Here is an 18,373-nt window from a genome sequence, read left to right on the forward strand (position 1 = left end):
GTTTGTGACTGTTGTCTTGTGAGGCAGATCTTTCTTTCCAAAGGAAGCATCATGACCTTTTCCTTTTCCCCTCTTTCCCTCTGTAGGAGCAAACAGTGTTGTATATCTGTCAGTGGGAGGACTAGTTTCATCTGTACAAGAAGGGATAAAGTTTAAAAAACAGAAAGTGGAAAAGCAGGATATTATGATTCAAGAAAATGGGAATGGTCTGGAATGCTTTGAAAAGAATGGTCATTGTACAGCATGTCTCACTGGAAAATACCCTGTGGAGTTGGAATGGTAGTTGATAGGGGCAGACCTGATGTTTCAAAATATAAAGTTGGTCAAGAAGTTATAGTGGTGGTTATACCTTATCCATTTAACTGTTACTCCCTTGGTCAATGTAAAATGCCATATGCTTATGATTACCTTTATATATTTTGAGATTTCTTTTCTGAAAAGAGTACCAAAGTGCTATGCTTTCCTTAATGATCCTAGATAAATATTTTGGTGTCATCTAGGAGTTTGGATGATCCTTTGTTTTGTTTAGTAGTTTAGTACTTTGAGGCTACCAGTTATGAGATCATACACATTTAAGTTCAGATCAGCAACAATAATGCAATGAATAGATAAATTTCTGTTTTAGTAGGGATGGCCAGGCACTATACCTTCCCACAGATTCTTAGAAAATTTTGTGGAATGTTTCTTGAGTTACTGCAATTCGGTTGTGGAATATTTTCATAATTGAACCTTGCTAATTGCATATAATGCAACAACACTGTTTTTTGTGGTGTTTGTTTGTTTACACACAAGCATTGGCTAGCCTTTTTCACCTGGTCAGAGAAAGTAGGTAGTAAGTGGCATTTCCCAGGTCCATGCTTTAAATGGTTTGCAAGAGGTTAGACTAAGATGGTGTGATGCAAACAAGACATGAGTTAAATATAACATTTCACTCAAACCTCGAATCCATCATATCCCAAAAGTGTCAAGCCTCTAGAGTTCTCAGTGTGGTTTTGACCTTTCTTCCCTGTCTAACTTTGGACAAATCTTGAAACATCAACAACAATAAATACATGCCTCTTTGTGCCTCACTTTTCCCGCCTGTGCAGCGGGGTACTTAGTAAATTAATTAATAGGGATGTGAAAAAGTGTCATACTTTTTGTGGTGGTTAGAGCCATCCTGTCACCCCTCAGTTTTAAGATAGTGCATGATTATTAGCTTTTGAAACGTTGGCTGTTATTCTGAAATTGAGATTTCATTATGATGAAGGGAGACATACAGTTTAGCAGTGCTTTGCCACCTGTCTTTGAGATGTCCTAAGGATGATTGTAAAAACATGTCTGTGGAAGGTGTTTTTCTACATTTGACTATGAAGTATGATCTATATACTACTTAGTGCCCTTATAGTATAAACCCAGCAAGTAACCTAGTACATTTGAAATAAAAAATAAATTTTTAGGTTCTAACAACCCTTTTATTCTTATTAATTATATGTTCTTTTAATAAAGTGCTTGATCATTTGCAAACATATATACATATATATGTACAAATATAGATATATCATTGCAATTAAATGATCAAATACAAACCCTGTAGGGGCCAATTTTGTTTCAGATCAAGGTGACAACTATTTTGGAATTAGCATGCCTGTCTGATTCTAAGCATCACCTTATTACTTTTTTTCCACTTTGTTTTATTGGGATCTAACAAATACAGTTTTTTTGAAGTGTTTTCCTGTAACATCTGAGATTTAAAATTTTAAGATGCCTTGCCCTCAACTCCTGTTTATGTAAGATTTTTTTCAAACATAAAAGTGTTTGTTTCTGTGTTATTAAGTTACCTTAATTTGATGTATATAGTGTCCAAATCCATTTAGGAATTTAATATTTATTAATAACTGAAATCTTCTGTCTTCATTTGGTATATAGTCTCACATATTATATTATGGCAGGCCAAGATAAAATCTTGACAGCTATTTAAGCCCATGTGCAGCAGGCATCAGCGTGTTAGATAATGCTGTGGCAATGACACAAGCAAATTGACATTTGAATAAAGCCCTGGGACCACTTGAGTGTATAGCCTCTTGTCTTAAATGTATTCCTCATATCAGCATGGAGGAGGCAAGACCTGTGGGTCAATTTTGAATTGGCCTTACTTACATTTGATTTTTAAAAACAAGAGACTCAGGGAAAGTACTAAACCAAAATCTCTGATTTGACTTTCGTGTTTTCCATAGTTTTTGTCTCCCATTGTTTTTATTTTGTTTTATTGAGATGCTTTTATAAAGGAATATGGGACTGTGAGAGTTTGGTTATTCTACAAATTTCTTAATGTTTCTCCATCATGGCCTTTTATTTCACAAGTTTCTGAAGTCTGAATTCAATTACAGTTTTTTACATTTAATCTCAAATGTTGTTTAACTGTTTTAAATAGCAGAGTGCTGAAAATTACAAAGATGAAAAAAATGTGTTTTCACAGGATCTATATTGTTGTGAATTAAACTAAGTCTACTTTTTTGTGACTTCATTGTGATGTATTGGTGATAAATATATGTAATAAGTGTGTTTAAGTATGTGTGTGCTTTTTTTTTTTAATAATGACCTTTGGTTAGTGCATTATGATGAGTAGCGCAGTAATAGTCACATCTAGGCTCCATTCTTGGCACCAGCTAGCCAGATCTTATTTCTCTGATCCAGGCATTTCAATAAATAGACCAGTGCTTATGAACCAGGCAAAAGTCCTGGCTGAGTAGGAAGGAGAAATGAAGTTATTAGAAACGTAATGCTGAGTAAGCACTAGAATAGTGGTAAGTTTTGTGGAAATACCAGTGAGAATGGGGAGTGTCACAGAAGAGGTGGCTTAGATTTCCAAAATGTATGTGTGTGTTGGGGGAGTTGTGTTGTTGTTTTTTTTTTTCAGTCAAATTTAGGTAAATCAATAAATTGTATATTCAGACAATAGAACTTTATTCAGTCCTAAAAAGCAATGAGCTGTCAGGCCATGAAAAGATATGGAACTTAAATGCATATTACCAAGTGAAAGAAGGCAGTCTGTCAAAGCTGTATACCGTGCGAGTCAAACTTTATGCCATTCTGGAAAAGGCAAAACTATGGCTCAGTTCATGATTGTGGGATCCAGACCCACATTGGACTCCATGCTAAGTGTGGGGCCTGCTTAGGGTTCTCTCTCTCCTCCACCCCCCTTTTTTCCCCCCGCACCCCTCCATCCTTCCCTCCCTCTCCCTCTATCCCCTGCTTACGCTAGCAAGCACATTGTCTAAGATGGAAAAAAAACAATGAAGCCATCAGTGATTGCCAGGAGTTAGTGGGGAGGAAGGGATAAATAGAAGGAGCACAGAGAATTTTTAGTACCATGAAACCACACTGTGTGATATTATAATGGTGAATATATCTCATTATATATTTGTTCAAACCCATAGAATGTACAACACCAGAATAAACCCTGATGTAAATTATAGACTTTGGGTGATAATGATGTGTCATTGTAGGCTTATCAGTTGAAACAAATGTACTGCTCTGCTTGGGGATGTTCATAATGGGGGAGGCTCTGCAATATGCAGAGCATATTGGAGGGCAGGGGGTTTGTGGGAACTCTGTCCTTCTGCTCAATTTTGCTGTGAACCTAAATTAACTGCTCTAAAATATTGCCTATTTTAAAATAAACATACTAAGTCCCACCTCTAAAAGACAAAAAATAAAGTAATATATGCATATATGTTATTGCCTCTGAAAATCTTGCCCGAGGGCATCACCTGAATATCATGCCTTCTTCGAGTTTCAGATAGAGCCTGGTCAACTCCTAAGGGAAATTGCCTTCTTGTTTCTTAACCAAGTCAAAATAAATATCCAAGCCTCTCAGAAAAAACTGCATGCTGCTTAGACATTTTAGACTAAGCTATAGTATGCAATGTGAATGTGTGTGTGTGTGCACACGCGTGCATAAATTTTCTTCTTAAGTAGCTAGGAGTTCGATGGCAGGAGCTGATGCTTTTAACCTTTTTGGAAGTTCTCAGGATCTACCATAACACTGAACTCCTTGCACTGTGACAAAATGGAAAACCACTGCACAAAGGAGGCCCACACAGGAGGGCCCTGTACTCTTCCTCAATCTCTGAATTTGCTTCACTGAAAATTACTTGTTTGACTTCACTATTGACATACTGATGGATATCTTCGATGTGATGATTTTGTGTTGATTTGGCTAGGCTTTGGTGCCTAGGTGTTTGTTCAAACACCAGTCTGGATGTGGTGAAGGTATTTTTTAGATGTGATTAACATTTAAATCTGTAGACTTTGAGTAAACCAGATTACTCTCCATAATGTGAATGGCCCTTATCCAGTTGGTTGAAGGCCTTAAGAACAAAGATGGAAATTTATTGTAGAGTTTTTAAAATTGCCATAGGCACCCTGCTAGAGTTGCCAGCCTGTTGGCCTGCTCTACAGATTTCTAATTTGTCATTTCTCCAATTGTGTGGGGCAGTTTATTAAAATATATCTATTGGGGCACCTGGGTGGTTCAGTTGGTTGAGCCTGTGACTCCAGCTCAGGTCATGTCTCACAGTTTGTGAGTTCAAGCCCCATGTCAGTTCCACACTGATGGTGTGGAGCCTGCTTGGGATTCTCTCTTTCTGCCCCTACCCCACTTGTGTGCTCTCTCTCAAAAATAAACAAACTTTAAAAAAAACTAAAATACATGTATCTATCTCTGTGTCTCTGTTTTTCAAATGTGTATTTTTTATATATATTTTATATGGTGTGTGTGTGTGTGTGTATAAAATGTTGTTTCTGTTCCTTTACAGAACTTTAATAGACTCCTTTTGCAAACAGCATGACCTCCCTCATCCATCCATTCTTTCCTAGCCACCTGACAGAACAAGCCTGAATGAACCCAACCACTAATTTTCTCCCCCTTCAACCTGGCAGCTGAGCACCGTTAAGAGTAAATCACTGTTCTCCCAGTTGTGATCTACAAAGCAGACAACAGGGAGCTTATCTTTAGGGTAGTAGGACAACGTGATTTATAATGTATATTTGGTCTTTGTCCTATTTCTAGCACAGATATCCTAAAGCCCTTAGGAATTCCTAAGTGATAAGAGCAATTAAGTGTCTTTTTTGAAAATTCCAGTGTAGCGGTGCCTGGGTGGCTTAGTCGATTAGGCCTCCGACTTGGACGCAGGTCATGATCTCGAGGTCCATGAGTTTGAGCCCTGTTTCAGGCCCAGTGCTGACAGCTCAGAGCTAGGAGCCTGCTTAAGATTCTCTTTCTCTCTCCTCTCTCTCTCTCCCCACCCTTCCCCCACTCATGTTCTGTCTCAACAATAAATAAACATCTAAAAATTTTTTTTTAATTCCAGTGTAGTTAATAGTGCTGTATTAGTTTCAGGTATACAATATAGTGATTCAGCAGTTCTGTGTAGTACTCTGCTCATCAAGATAAGTGTACTCTTAATCCTTTTCATCTATTTCACCCCCACCTACCCACCTCTCCTCAGGCAACCAGCTATTTTCTAAAGTTAAAAGTGTTTTTGGTTTGTCTCTAATAAAGGTGTCTTGGTATTCATAACAAACTCCTTTCAAACACACCTGATTTGATGTTAATGAGGTGACTTTCTGAACGTATCTCATAGGGGATAGTTGCCAGGGGAACTAAATACATGATTAGAGGGTTGACCATTCATTCCCATTGCCCTGACTCTCAGGGAGAGGAGGAGGCTACAGGTTAAATCAATAGGTAATGGCCAATGATTTAATCAATTATGCCTTCATAATTAAGCCTTTACAAAAACCCAGAAGGACGAGGTTTGGAGAGCTTCATTCTTGGCGACATGGAGATGAGGTGAGTGGTATGCCTGGAGAACATGATAGCTCCTTGCTCCCTTCCACATACCTTGTCCTCTGCATTTCTTCCAGCTGGATGTTCTGAGTTAATTGTGTGGTGGATGGAAACCCCACACATTGAAGGTAGGGTCAAGGATAGTCAAAATCGCTTTTGAAATTATTATTTTTTAAAGAAATGACATCGACAACTGAGATAAGTGGGGGATTAGGTGAAGAGAAGTGAAATTAGAATGTAGCAACAAATGTGCAAAGGATCAGCAAGGTTCTAGGGTAGGCATTTGATATAGTGGACAGGAGAAGAGTAAAAAGGTCTCTTGGGGAAACAGGTGTCTAAGACATGAAACTTGGGGCAGCTGGGTGGCTCAGTCAGTTAAGCATCTGACTCTTGATATCAGTGTTGTGACTTAAAGCCCCATGCTGGGCTCTGTGTTGGGCGTGAGACCTACTTAAAAACAAAAAACAACAACAAAAAAAAAAACCGCTGAAACTCTGTTTTCAAGGTACTTAACTAGTATAAGAAGTCAAACTTAGAAATACTGTAGTTGGGGTGCGTGAATGGCTTAGCTCAGTTAAGCATCAAAGTTTTGATCTCAGCTCGAGTCGATCTCAGGGTTGTGAGTTTAAACCCTGCATTGGGTTCCATGGGCATGGAGCCTACTTAATGCAGCTGTTGGTAGCTTCTGTGAGAAATATAAGACCCCATTTGGGAAGGGGCCAAAGGCTTTTACCCTAGGGAAAAGCTAATATGCTAGCCTGTTACAGTTTTGTTTTGTGGCAGCAGACATGAGATTCCTGGGTCAAAGAGAAATTTATTATTCAAGGCAAAAGCAGTGGCCAGAGCTTCATTTATCAGTTCCCCCTGCCTCCCAAGTCCCACTGGGGTGATGGAGTCAGACAGAGATGGATGTCTGCGCACGCAGTAGGTTGTGTTACAGGAAAGAGTACTAAGTTTGGGAGATTCGCTTTTATAGGAAATGGAAGCAAGCCTGCTCTTTGGGAAAGCATTACCTCAGCTCTGAAGATCCGTCACCCCAAACAACCCTGAAAAATGACCTGGATAAAAAGCAATCAATACCTTGTATTTTTGGCATGCCCAGCAAGAATTTGCAAGGACATTCAGGCCCATGGCAGAGTGTTCCTCCCAACAGTATGCTGGTTTCATGGGATGGTGGGGGAAGATAGGTAAATTCCAATACAAGGCTTGAAGAAAGGCATCAAGAAGGTGATGTTTAAGCTGTGTTTTCTTAAGAGGGGTAAATGTGCATCAAACAGGCACAGGGAGAGGAAAGGGTATTTCAGCCTGAGACCTAGCCAAAACACAGGTGTGGAAATTTGATAAGGGCTTGGTATATTCAGAAGATTTACTAGGGTCTCATCATAGCTGGAGCTTACAGGACCAGGTATGAGGAAGGGGGTGGGGGGAGCAGTGGCCCACTGACAGGGCTAGAAAGAGAACCATCTTGTTTACCTTGGTAAAGAGTCTGACTGTCCTGCAGGCAATGAGGGACCACTGAAGGGGGTCTTAAGCAGGAGAATGTTATGGTTAATCTGGTTTATATTTTAGAATGGTCACTCTAGATTACCAGCTAAAAATGGTTTCTTGAACACCGCCTTCTGCATTTGCTTCCTCTTAAGTCCCTTTGAAAATGATATTAAAGGGATTTAAGAATCCTAAACTCTTAAGAATTAGAGGAAAAGATAAAATTCTGGAATCGAAAGCAAATGGTTCAGCTGATTTGGAAAAGTTGAATTTATATATATTTTGAGAGAGAGAGTGCATGTGGGTTGGGGTGGAGAAAGCATCCCAAACAGGCTCCGAGCTGTCAGCATGGAGCCCTACATGGGGCTCTATCCCATAAACTGTGAGATCATGACCTGAGCCAAAATCAAGATCGGACATGTAACCAACGGAACCACCCAGGAGCCCCTGGAACAAGCTAAATTCTAAATCAGAGAACAAAGGTAATAAACAATCCTATTTATATCACAGAACCCCTTAAAAACCTGAGAAGTTGGCTTCTGGAAAAAGGGCTGACAAGGGTAACTAAAAGGATTGGAAGGTCATTTAGGAATGAGTTATATCCTTATGCCACTACTCATCACCCCTGCAGCTTAATTCTGAAGTCTTTTATTCATGAAAGAGTAAAACAATATTTTTGTGTTAGAGGATACCAGGCACCTGAAACAATTAAGTAAAAAAATTTATACTCAATTCTGAGACACATCCCTCCACCCCCACATACACCACAGCCCTTCTCTCAACTTGATTTTCAACGAACTTGTCCCACAGACTCTGTTTCCAATTGCTTTTAAATGTCCCACTTTTAAATATGTGCAGATAAGTCACAATTACCAGACACCCCAGGAAGCCTCTAACATGAAAGATAGTGTCTGAAGTCAACTAAAGAAGAAAAAAGCATATCCTACAGGGGGAAAAACAAAAAAAAAAGCTATCATTAATATCAGAGTTGAAAGATGATAATGAATAAAACCGACATCACTCTAGCAGCAATTCAGAGTTGGAGCCAAGCAAGACTGGAAAAGCTTTAGGGAAAAGCTGACCAAGAAGGCCTGAACTAAGGTAGCAGTAGTGGAAATGAAGATAAGAACAATTTTTAAATGGAGATTGTAGGTCCCTCTGTAGAAAACTAATTCAGAACCTCTGGGAATAGAGGTCCAGGAATCTGTAATCTGTTTAACATCACCACAGCAGCTAGACTTTGAGATTAGGGACTGGAGACCTAGGGTCTAATTGGGTATGGGGGGGGGGGGTGTCTAGATTTCTTTACTGGCTGGGTGGATGATGGTGTCATTCTCAAATACAGAAACAAGTTTGGGAATACCCCCTTCCTCCTAAAAAAAAAAAAAAAAAAGATGATAGTTTGAGTAGCCTGTGGTACGTCTGGGTGAAAGTATCAATGAGCAGGCGGAGCTATCCCTTGCTTGGATTACTGCTAGTTTCTTACCACTGACCCTTAAGGACACAGGGTGTCCCATGATTTTTCATGTATGGTTGTCCATGCTGGGCTGTTTTCTCAGTCCTTCAGCACACACACACCCCAAAACAACAACAACAAACTCAGCTATTGCAGAGAGTGGCTTAAAAATAGCATTCTTGCCTTTGACACTTGTAATAATTTATGTCTCCAACGATAACTTGGAAACCAATTATTATTTAGGCGTGTAGCTTTGGTCACTCTCTCCCACTCAGACCTGTTTTATTGCTCCTATTAGTGAAAAATTTTTTTAGTCATCGTTTAAAACTTGTCTCTTCCAGCTATGTCTGTCTCAGCCTAATTATGACAGGGACCTCCTTTACAGGCTTCGTTGCAGGAGTCACAATCTTCCCAAACGCTACCGCAGATTTCCAGACAATATAGAATGGATTAAGTCTTTTCTTTTTTTTCTTTTCTTTTTAATTTAACGTTTGTTATTTTTGAGAGAGACAGAGTGTGAGCAGGGGAGGGGCAGCCAGAGAGGGAGACACAGAATCCAAAGCAGGCTCCAGGCTCTGTGTTGTCAGCACAGAGCCCCACGAGGGGCTCAAACTCACAAGCCGTGAGATCATGACCTAAACCGAAGTCGGACGCCTAACCTCCTGAGCCACCCAGGCGGATTAAGTCCACTTTCTATTGCACTTCACAACTATTTCATCTTCCTTTACATCAACTCTAGGCAATATCATTCTCTCCACTTTGTGGAAAAGAAGACACCGTCTCTGAATTAAAGTACTTTGCCCGAGTTTCTTGGTATAGCTCCACACTGGTCAGCTCCAACGTCTTTGAAAATCTTGCCCAAAACCCAGTGCGACCAAAACAGGTGCCTGAGCTGACAGCATTAGGCAAAAAGGCTGCCAGCTCTACTCCCAGGTTAGCCCAGCCCTCTCGGGAGGGGGCGGGGCAGTGAGACACTACCTGCTCCGGGTAGCTCCAGCTGACGTCATTGCAACAGCGACGCAGAAGATTTACGCGACAGCCTGCGCCTCTTAGATCCCAGCGGTCATTGCGGCCAGCAGGCTTTACGGCTTGGGTGTGGCTGCTCTTTCACATGTGTGTGGTGAGGTCTCCGATTCGGCTTGTTGGAGGGTCAGGTTGCGCTCAGACCTCTGCCCCAACCCTCAGGCCAGGCCTTCTAAGTGAGTCTCGCAGGAGGTGGTGTCCAGCGGGGACTTGTGTGGGAGAAGTGAAGTAAGGTGAGGCCTGGCGCTGCCTGTGCACAGATTGTTGAACTTCAGGGCCACTGCTTTGCTTCGGATGTGAGTCAGTGGCATCTGGCAGGTTGATGTGCAGACTAAAGTGACCTGTGTGATCTCTTCCTGAGTTGCCCAGCCTCGGACCCTCTGCCCCTTCTTTAGAAGAAAATAAGTGTGCCCCACCTCCTTACTAGGTTTGGAAGCTATAAAGTACATTGTTATTCAATGTAGTTGTGTAATGGAAATTAAGAAGCCCATGGATGGGGAGGGAGGAAGTTTCTAGATTATTTACTGTCTTTAAGATAACTAATAACCTAGAGAGAGACCTCTGGAGCACGACAGTTTGTTGACAGTCTTCAGACTTTTGAAGACTAAATGGCAGCATCTACTGCTGTAAATGAAGTAGGGAATATCTTTAACTTCATGGTTCCATTACATGTGAATCTGCTAAACTTACTTGCTTCTCCCCCTCCGCCCCAGTCTTATAAGGGCTCAGAAATGTTTGGGTGTATAAAAGTATATAGTGTTCTTATATTTATTTGTTTATTCATTCATGTATTTGTTTTTTATTTTTTAAAAAAATGTTTATTCTTTGAGAGAAAGAGCAAGCAGGGGAGGGGCAGAGAGAAAGGGAGACAGAATCCCAAGACCCTGGCTGTCAGCTCAGAGCTCTGGGGCTCAGACTCATCAACACAACCGGGAGATCATGACCTGAGCTGAAACCAGAACTAGGATGCTCAGTGAGCCACCCAGATACCCCTCTTTTTTTTTTTCTTTTTTAAGTATAGTATTCTTTATTGGAGAGGATATTTATTTTATGATTCAGTTAATGAAAATGAAAACCTTGGAGAGTAGATTTTGCCTTAAGTGTGTAGCAACCCCTGGGAAACTGACAGTTAAAAGTAGAAAAACCTATTAATTGTATAGAGAGGTGTGGTAGCCTTGTAATTTGTCATAAAAATAGTGTATCTTCAGTTACCTTTATAATCTTGCCCCTTAACTTTGAAGTCAAGTATTTTGGAGTATAAAAATTAATCAGAATGTCCTCATGGAAAATTAAGTGCTATAATTGCTTTTGCATTAAAAAATGCAATTTTGGGGACACCTGGGTGGCTCAGGTGGTTAAGCATCTGACTTCGGCTCAGGTCATGATCTCACAGTTCATGAATTCAAGCCCCGCATCGGGCTCTATGCTGACAGGTCAGAACCTGGAGCCTGTTTCAGATTCTGTGTTTCCTTCTCTCTCTGGCCCTCCCCCTCCCTCCCTCCCTCCCTCCCTCCCTCCCTCTCTCCCTCCCTCTCTCCCTCTCCCTCTCTCTCTCTCTCTCTCTCTCTTTCTTTCTCTCTCTCTCAAAAAAATAAACATTAGAAAAATGCAATTTTTTGGCACATACACATAAGATTTTTATGAAAATGCCTTAGTATAATATAGGCAATTTGTTATTCACAGTGGGAGAGAGTAGCAGAAGGTATCCTTCTGTACTGACTATACCTTGTCAGGGATAAACTCATTTGGCATGATTAATGGATAGTATGGACAGTCATCTTTATATAATGATAATTTGTGTGTATGAGGAAGAGCTTAAAATTTTAATCTTGTATATTACAAAAGAAAATATTTATAGAAATGCTTACTAAAAATACTGTAAATACCAAAGATCTTCTATTTTTAAACTTTATATTTAGAAATCATAGCATTTTCAAACCTTATGGGTCTCAATAGTTATTGGTTCATTTTGCTCTTTTTTGTTCTCTAATTCATATCAATTAAATGACATGGGTGAAAGTTAATTTTATTTTTTATTTCTTTAAAAAAATTTTTTTTATGTTTATTTACTTTTTGAGAGAAAGAGAGACAGAGTCGTGAGCAGGGGAGGGACAGAGAGAAAGGGAGACACAGAATCCGAAGCAGTCTCCAGGCTCTGAGCTGTCAGCACAGAGCCCGATGCAGGGCTTGAACTGACAGACTGAGAGATCATGACCTGAGCTGAAGTTGGACGCTTAACCGACTGAGCCACCCAGGCACCCCTTATTTTTTATTTCTTTTTTTATTAAAAAAATTTTTTTAAACATTTATTTTGTAGAGAAAGAGAGCGTGAGCAAGAGAGGGGCAAAGAGAGGGAGACACAGAATCGGAAACAGGCTCCAGGCTCCAGGCTTTGAGCTGTCAGCACAGAGCCCAACGTGGTGCTTGAACCCACAAGTGTTAAGATCATGACCTGAACTAAATTCGGCCGCCTAACCGACTGAGCCCCCCCAAGAGCCCCTTTATTTCTTTTTTTAATTAAAAAATTTTATGTTTGTTTGTTTATTTATTTATTTATTTATTTATTAATTTTGGAGAGAGAATAACAGAGTGCAAGTCGGGGAGGGACAGAGAAAGAGGGAGACACAGGATCTGAAGCAGGTTCCAGGCTCTGAGTTGCCAGCACAGAGCCCAACATGGGGCTCAAACTCACGAACCAGGAAATCATAACCTGAGATGTAGTCAGATGCTTAATTGACGGAGCCACCCAGGCTCCTCTATTTTTATTTCTTTAAAGTTTATTTTAAGAGGGAGAGAATCCCAAGCAACCACATTGTCAGTACAAAGCCCTAAAAGGGGCTCAGTCCCATTAACTGTGAGATCATGACCTGAGCTGGAATCAAGAGTCAGATGCTTTACTAATTGAGCCACTCAGACAACCTGGTTAATTTTATTTTGAATTAGTAATGAAATCAGTTCAAATAAATATGAACAAATAAACTTGAATAATTAAAATAGGCTACTGGGTAAATCTCATTTGCTTTTGAAATATGGAAAAGAGTTCACAGAAGAGAAAAAAATCACCTTGCCTTTCAAGGAAATACTAGTAATTGTTTCTTTTAAATCAGTGATCCCTAAAGGGTTTTTTTGTTTGTTGGTTTGGTTTGGTTTGGTTTGGTTTGGTTTGGTTTGGTTTGATGAATTACTGTTTCTACTCTGGGGTGCCTACGTAGCTCAGTCAGTTAAGCATCCAACTTTGGCTCAGGTCATGATCTCCAGTTCATGAGTTTCAACCCCACATCAGACTCTCTGCTGTTAGCACAGAGCCTGCTTTAGATCCTCTGTCCCCCTCTTTCTTTGCCCCTCCCCTGCTCATGCATCTGTGTGTGCATGTGGGTTCCCTTGCTCCCTCTCAAAAATAAACATTAAAAAAAAACAAAACTAGAGGATAAAGAGCTTATTCAACAATTACAAAAGGGACTTGATGTGACCTCTGAAGTCTTAAATAATATCATAGTTTATATACAGTGGACTAAAATTGGATCGATTTAGATAGATTTTCCTTTTTTCTACCAAAAAGGTAGACTTTGCTTTCACCTAAGTTCAGTTTCCAAAAGTATAGTTTACTTGTATTAATCTCTTCAAAGACATTTTGCAGGATTTTAACTACTTTATCTTAATCTGGGATGGAAACCAAAGAAAAATGAAAAGAAAATTAAGCATGTAGTGCTTTAAATTGTTTTTTTTTTCCTTAATGTTTATTTATTCTTGAGATAGAGAGACTGAGCATTAGTGGGGGAAGGGCAGAGAGAGAAGGAGAGACAGAATCCAAAACAGGCTCCAGCTCTGATCTGTCAGCACAGAGTCCAGCACGGGGCTTGAACCCATGAACCACGAGATTATGACCTGAGCCGAAGTTGGACACTTAACTGAGCCATCCAGACACCCCTAAAGTGGGTTTTATTGGTTAATTTTTTATATGCATTTTTTACATTGTGGTAAGTTGAGAGAGAATTCTACATTTCTACCTGTTTCATTCTCATCTGTGCATACCACTCCTCTCCCAAATTTTCTTCCAGCTCAGACCTAGTGTTAGGTTGATAGTATCAGATTAATTTTCAACTCCTTGTTCTCAACATAGATACTTCCTAAATTCAGAGATTAATTATGTTTTTGATATAGTTGTTTTTGTGAGGAATGATTTGTATTGAAGTTTCTCTCTCCCTTTTTCACCCTGCCATGTTCCCTAAAACTCCCTATCCCCATAATATTTCTGTATATAGGTGGAGTTCTCTGCTACCAATGAGGCTTCAATAAACCAGTGAAATGACTCTTCAGGAATTGGTACATCGGGCTGCCTCCATTTATTCAGATAAAATAGCTGTATGTTTTGATGAGTGTAACAACCAGCCTCCAGTTTATTACACCTATAAGTCTGTGGTTCATGCTGCTTCAGAATTATCAAATTTTCTACTATTACACTGTGACTTTCAAGGAATTCGGGAAGTTGGTCTCTACTGCCATCCTGGTATTAACTTACCCTCTTGGATTTTAGGGTAATTATTTTAATACTGAATTTTTAGTTTCTAACCTAATTTATAATTCTTTAATACATAGAATGTTGTATCTTACATAAAAATACAATAGTATACAGAATAGTGTTGCTTGATCAATTTTAGAGAGGCTAAAGAAGTTCGTATTTCCCAACAATTATTTTTAATCATTTAATTGATCTGAGTTTATTTAGGAGACCAGAAATTTTCATTAATAGAATATTTAAGTATCTCCAAAATATAAGGGCTTCATTTGTCTACCAAAAGAAAATGGTCATAAATTTGTTATATCAAAGCAAACAAGTGTTTCAGAAATAACATGACTATTTTTTCTCCTGAGACTGAAGTTTAGGTACTCAAAGTATTCAGTAAATGAATGAATAAGTAAAGTTTTGGATGTTGGTTCATAAAAAAATGAGCTATGGACTGAGGACACTAATTATTATTTGCAAAATGTTCATCATTAAGTTGTTATAGAATATTATCCTTATATAGTGATTTCTGTACTAGGGTTCTACAGTAAATAAAAGCTATTAAAGAAGTAGAAAAGTTGATGTTCATCCCATAATATGTGTGTTAGTAGATTAATGTATAAATGTAAAGCAAAAAAAGTTAAAATTTGGCTTCCATTCAGTCATTGAAAAAATTTTATTGAAAATTTACTATGTGCAAAAATCCATTGTCCCCAAAGTATACCTGAAAGTACTTTTTTTAGATTTTATTTTTAAGTAATCTCTACACCCAGTTTGGGGTTTGATTTCCCACAACCCCAGTATCAAGAGTCTTGTGCTCTACTGACTGAGCCAGACCAGCACCCTTACCTCAGAGTACTTTTAGTTAAAACAACTAACTGATTTTGGATCTTAAAGTGATAAAAATTTAATGGTGGATATTCTGCCTTAAAAACAAAATAGAAATAACTATAAGCAACAATGTGTCAACAAAAACATTGGCATTTCTGATATAGTCGTTGGCAAAGTACATAGGGAAATAGAAATACTTAAAGATGATTTTCAACAGATCTTCTATGCTGAGGAAATGCTATTCTGTACTCTTTATTTAGAATTCTCCAAGTCCCTGCTGCTTATGCTCCTATTGATCCAGATGCACCACCAGCGTTGTCAACTCATTTTATGAAAAAATGTAATCTAAGTTATATTCTTGTTGAAAAACAGCAAATTAATGTAAGTGTGTGTATTTAAATTTTTATGTGTGTTTATCTTTCAGTTGAAGGGTGTGTGTGTACATTTCTACGTTTCCTAAATGTAGACATTTGGGTTGGATAATTGTTGTGAGGAGTATCCTGTACATTATAGGTTATTTGAACAGCCTCCCTGGTTTCCACCCACTAAATGCCAGTAGCACTGCCTCGACCCCACCCCATCCCAGTTGTGACAATGAAAATTGTCTCCAGAAATGGCCAGGTGTCTCCTGGAGGTACAATTCACCTCCTACACTCTATTGAGAAACACTGCCCTATAGCATGAAGGCTATATGCCCTAGACATATAATTACTGTGCATTATTTTGAATTTCCTTTCTCTTTCCAAAGTTGTTTGTAGGAAAATCTTATAATAATGGAAACCTTTTTTAAAATTTTATTTATTTTTGAGAGGGAGAGGGAAGCAGGTACAGAGGGAGGGAGAGAGAGAATCCCAAGCAGGCCTTGAGCTGTCAGTGCAGACCCCAACATGGGGCTTGAACTCACAAACTGAGATTATGACCTGAGCCGAAATCAAGAGTTGGATGCTCAACTGACCGAGCCACCCAGGTGCCCCAAAACCATATCTTTGTATATTTGTAGCAATTTGTAGTGATCAACAACATTAAAGAACTATAACCAGGCTTAGATTTTGAAAAAAAGATTGGCACTTAGAGTTTTCCAGAGAGGTCTAGTCTATTTATTTTTTTTAAAATGCCCATTTATTTTGAGAACACAAGCCGGGGAGGAGCAGAGAGAGGGAGAGAGAGAATCCCAAGCAGGCTCTATGCAGCCAGCACAGAGGTTGACATGGAGCTTGATCTCACAATCGAGTGAGATCATGACCTGAGCCGAAATCAAGAGTTGGATGCTTAACCAACAGAGCCAGTCAGGCTCTTCCTAAATTTATTTTTTAATTTTTAAGTGACTGCCAACCAAATATCTAGCCAAGAGACATTGCTTTATGGGCAAGAGTTGGTTATTACATGTTCAGGAAGATCCAGCCCATGTTTCATTATTTCTTCATAAAATATTGTTTTACCAAAGAGGAGAAAAGAACATTATAGAACATATATTCAGTTTAGCCTGTTTTTACCCATTTCCTAGCTGAACCAATTTGTATTTGAGGATAACTTAAATGTGTTCCACTTATGTATCTATATGTCTGTGCATCTCTGAATATATAGTGAAAAATATCAAAAGCTTGAGATGCATGGAGGAATTCCTAGAGAATCACGAGTATTAGAATAAAGACTCTAGAAGGAGACAACTAAAGTATAATTGGTGAATATTTTCTAAATAAACATTAATGTGTAGTCAAAAGTTTTCTCAGATTGGTTATTTGTTTGTTTGCTTTTTTAATGTTTGTTTATTTTTGTGAGAACACCAGAAAGCTGGAGAGGGGCAAAGAGGGGGACAGAAGATCCAAAGCAGGCTCCATGCTGATAGCAGAGAGCCCACTGTGGGGCTTGAACTCATGAACCGCGAGGTTATGACCTGAGCTAAAGTTGGACACTTAACCAACTGAGCCACCCAGGTGACCCTGGTTATTTCTGTGTTGATGTAATAAACAAAGCTAAAATGGGAATGTGACATTCGTTTTTCTTGACAGCCTTGGTGAAGGTTTTATAAAAGAGGTGGTTGAATTTGAGAATTGTCAGTATTGCGTGTTCTTTATAACTGCTTATATAAAGAGTTGGGCATATAGAAAACACCATAGGAAGTCCCTTGCTTCCCGTTCCATTACTTTGATGATGGTATAAGTGTTCCTCCTTGACACATGAGCAATCAGGATGTACTTACTGAACCCAGCATCCACTAGAATAGTAGTTCTCAGTTGGAGATCATTTTGCCTCCCAGGAGACATTTGGCAATGTCCACAGTTATTTTTTATTATGCTGACAGTGCGGTGCTCCTGGCATCTAGTGGGTAGAGGCCATAGATGCTGCTAAAAATCCTATAAAACACAAGATCACCTACAAAGATTTATCTGGTGCAAAATGTCAGTAGTGTTGAGATTGAGAAACTATACACTAAAGACAAGTTTTTTGGGAGGGCATCAGTATGTGAAAGAAGCCCAAGACCTGATTCCAGCTGCTTATAACGTATAGTTGACCTTTGGACAACATGGTTTGAACTGCGCAGGTCCACTTACATGCGATGGTTTTTGTTTTGTTTTGTTTTGTTTGTTTTTTTTAATACAGTACAGTACACCATTGTAAATGTATTTTCTCATGATTTTCTTTTTTAGCATCGATACAATACGTTTTAATATAGTCCATATTCAGATTTCCATATTTGCCTCCAAAAAATCCTTTTAGCTTTTTCGGGGGAGGGGTACAAAATCCAGTCAAATATCATATAATACATCCCTTTCTCACACCTCCTTAGTATCCTTTCATCTAGAACAGCTCTCCTACCTTTTTCAAAAATATTTCACATCTTTCAGAAATCAGAGTTATTGAGGTATAATGTACATAGAGTAAAAATCACCTAGTTTATGTGTACATTTTAATGAGTTTTGGCAAATATAAAGTTATGAAAACACCTCTTAAATCATGATATAAATGTTTTCCTTATTTCAAAATCCTTGTGCCCCTTTTCAGTCAGTCCCAAGTACATTTTTTACATTTCCTCTTTTTTGAAACTATTTTAAGGGCTTTTGTGATGCCATGGCTGGTCTAGTTTTCCTCCCAGATCTCCTCAGTCACTTTAGCCAGCTTCTCTTCCTCTGTGAGGACAGGAAACTTGTTTGTAACAGTTTGTCACTTAGGATCATATCCTCAACACCTAGAACAATACCTGGTGTAGGAAACACTGCAAAGTGAGGCACTTTGAACTATG

The 18,373-nt window shown here is 39.0% G+C and overlaps 2 protein-coding genes across 6 annotated transcripts in view; both read left to right on the forward strand.

Annotated features, from left to right (window-relative positions):
• The window catches only part of PPAT (phosphoribosyl pyrophosphate amidotransferase), a 35,357-nt gene extending 32,808 nt beyond the window's left edge, over positions 1-2,549 (forward strand). The window contains exon 11 of the mRNA XM_015068537.3: positions 87-2,549. Coding sequence (XP_014924023.1) covers positions 87-283 — 197 coding nt within the window. The 3' untranslated portion in view covers positions 284-2,549. The remainder of the gene's footprint in view (positions 1-86) is intronic.
• Positions 2,550-9,819: 7,270 nt separating this feature from the next.
• AASDH (aminoadipate-semialdehyde dehydrogenase) overlaps positions 9,820-18,373 on the forward strand; it is a 43,712-nt gene continuing 35,158 nt past the window's right edge. The window contains exons 1-3 of one of the 5 annotated variants that reach the window (XM_027057199.2): positions 9,820-10,030; positions 14,060-14,332; positions 15,393-15,513. In XM_027057199.2, the coding sequence (XP_026913000.1) occupies positions 14,103-14,332; positions 15,393-15,513 (351 nt within the window). In that variant the 5' untranslated portion in view covers positions 9,820-10,030; positions 14,060-14,102. The other 4 variants (XM_015068538.3, XM_027057192.2, XM_053217332.1 and 1 more) reach the window with 4 other exon arrangements.

Source organism: Acinonyx jubatus, chromosome B1 (assembly GCF_027475565.1).
Source record: "Acinonyx jubatus isolate Ajub_Pintada_27869175 chromosome B1, VMU_Ajub_asm_v1.0, whole genome shotgun sequence".
Classification (NCBI taxonomy): Eukaryota; Metazoa; Chordata; class Mammalia; order Carnivora; family Felidae; genus Acinonyx; species Acinonyx jubatus.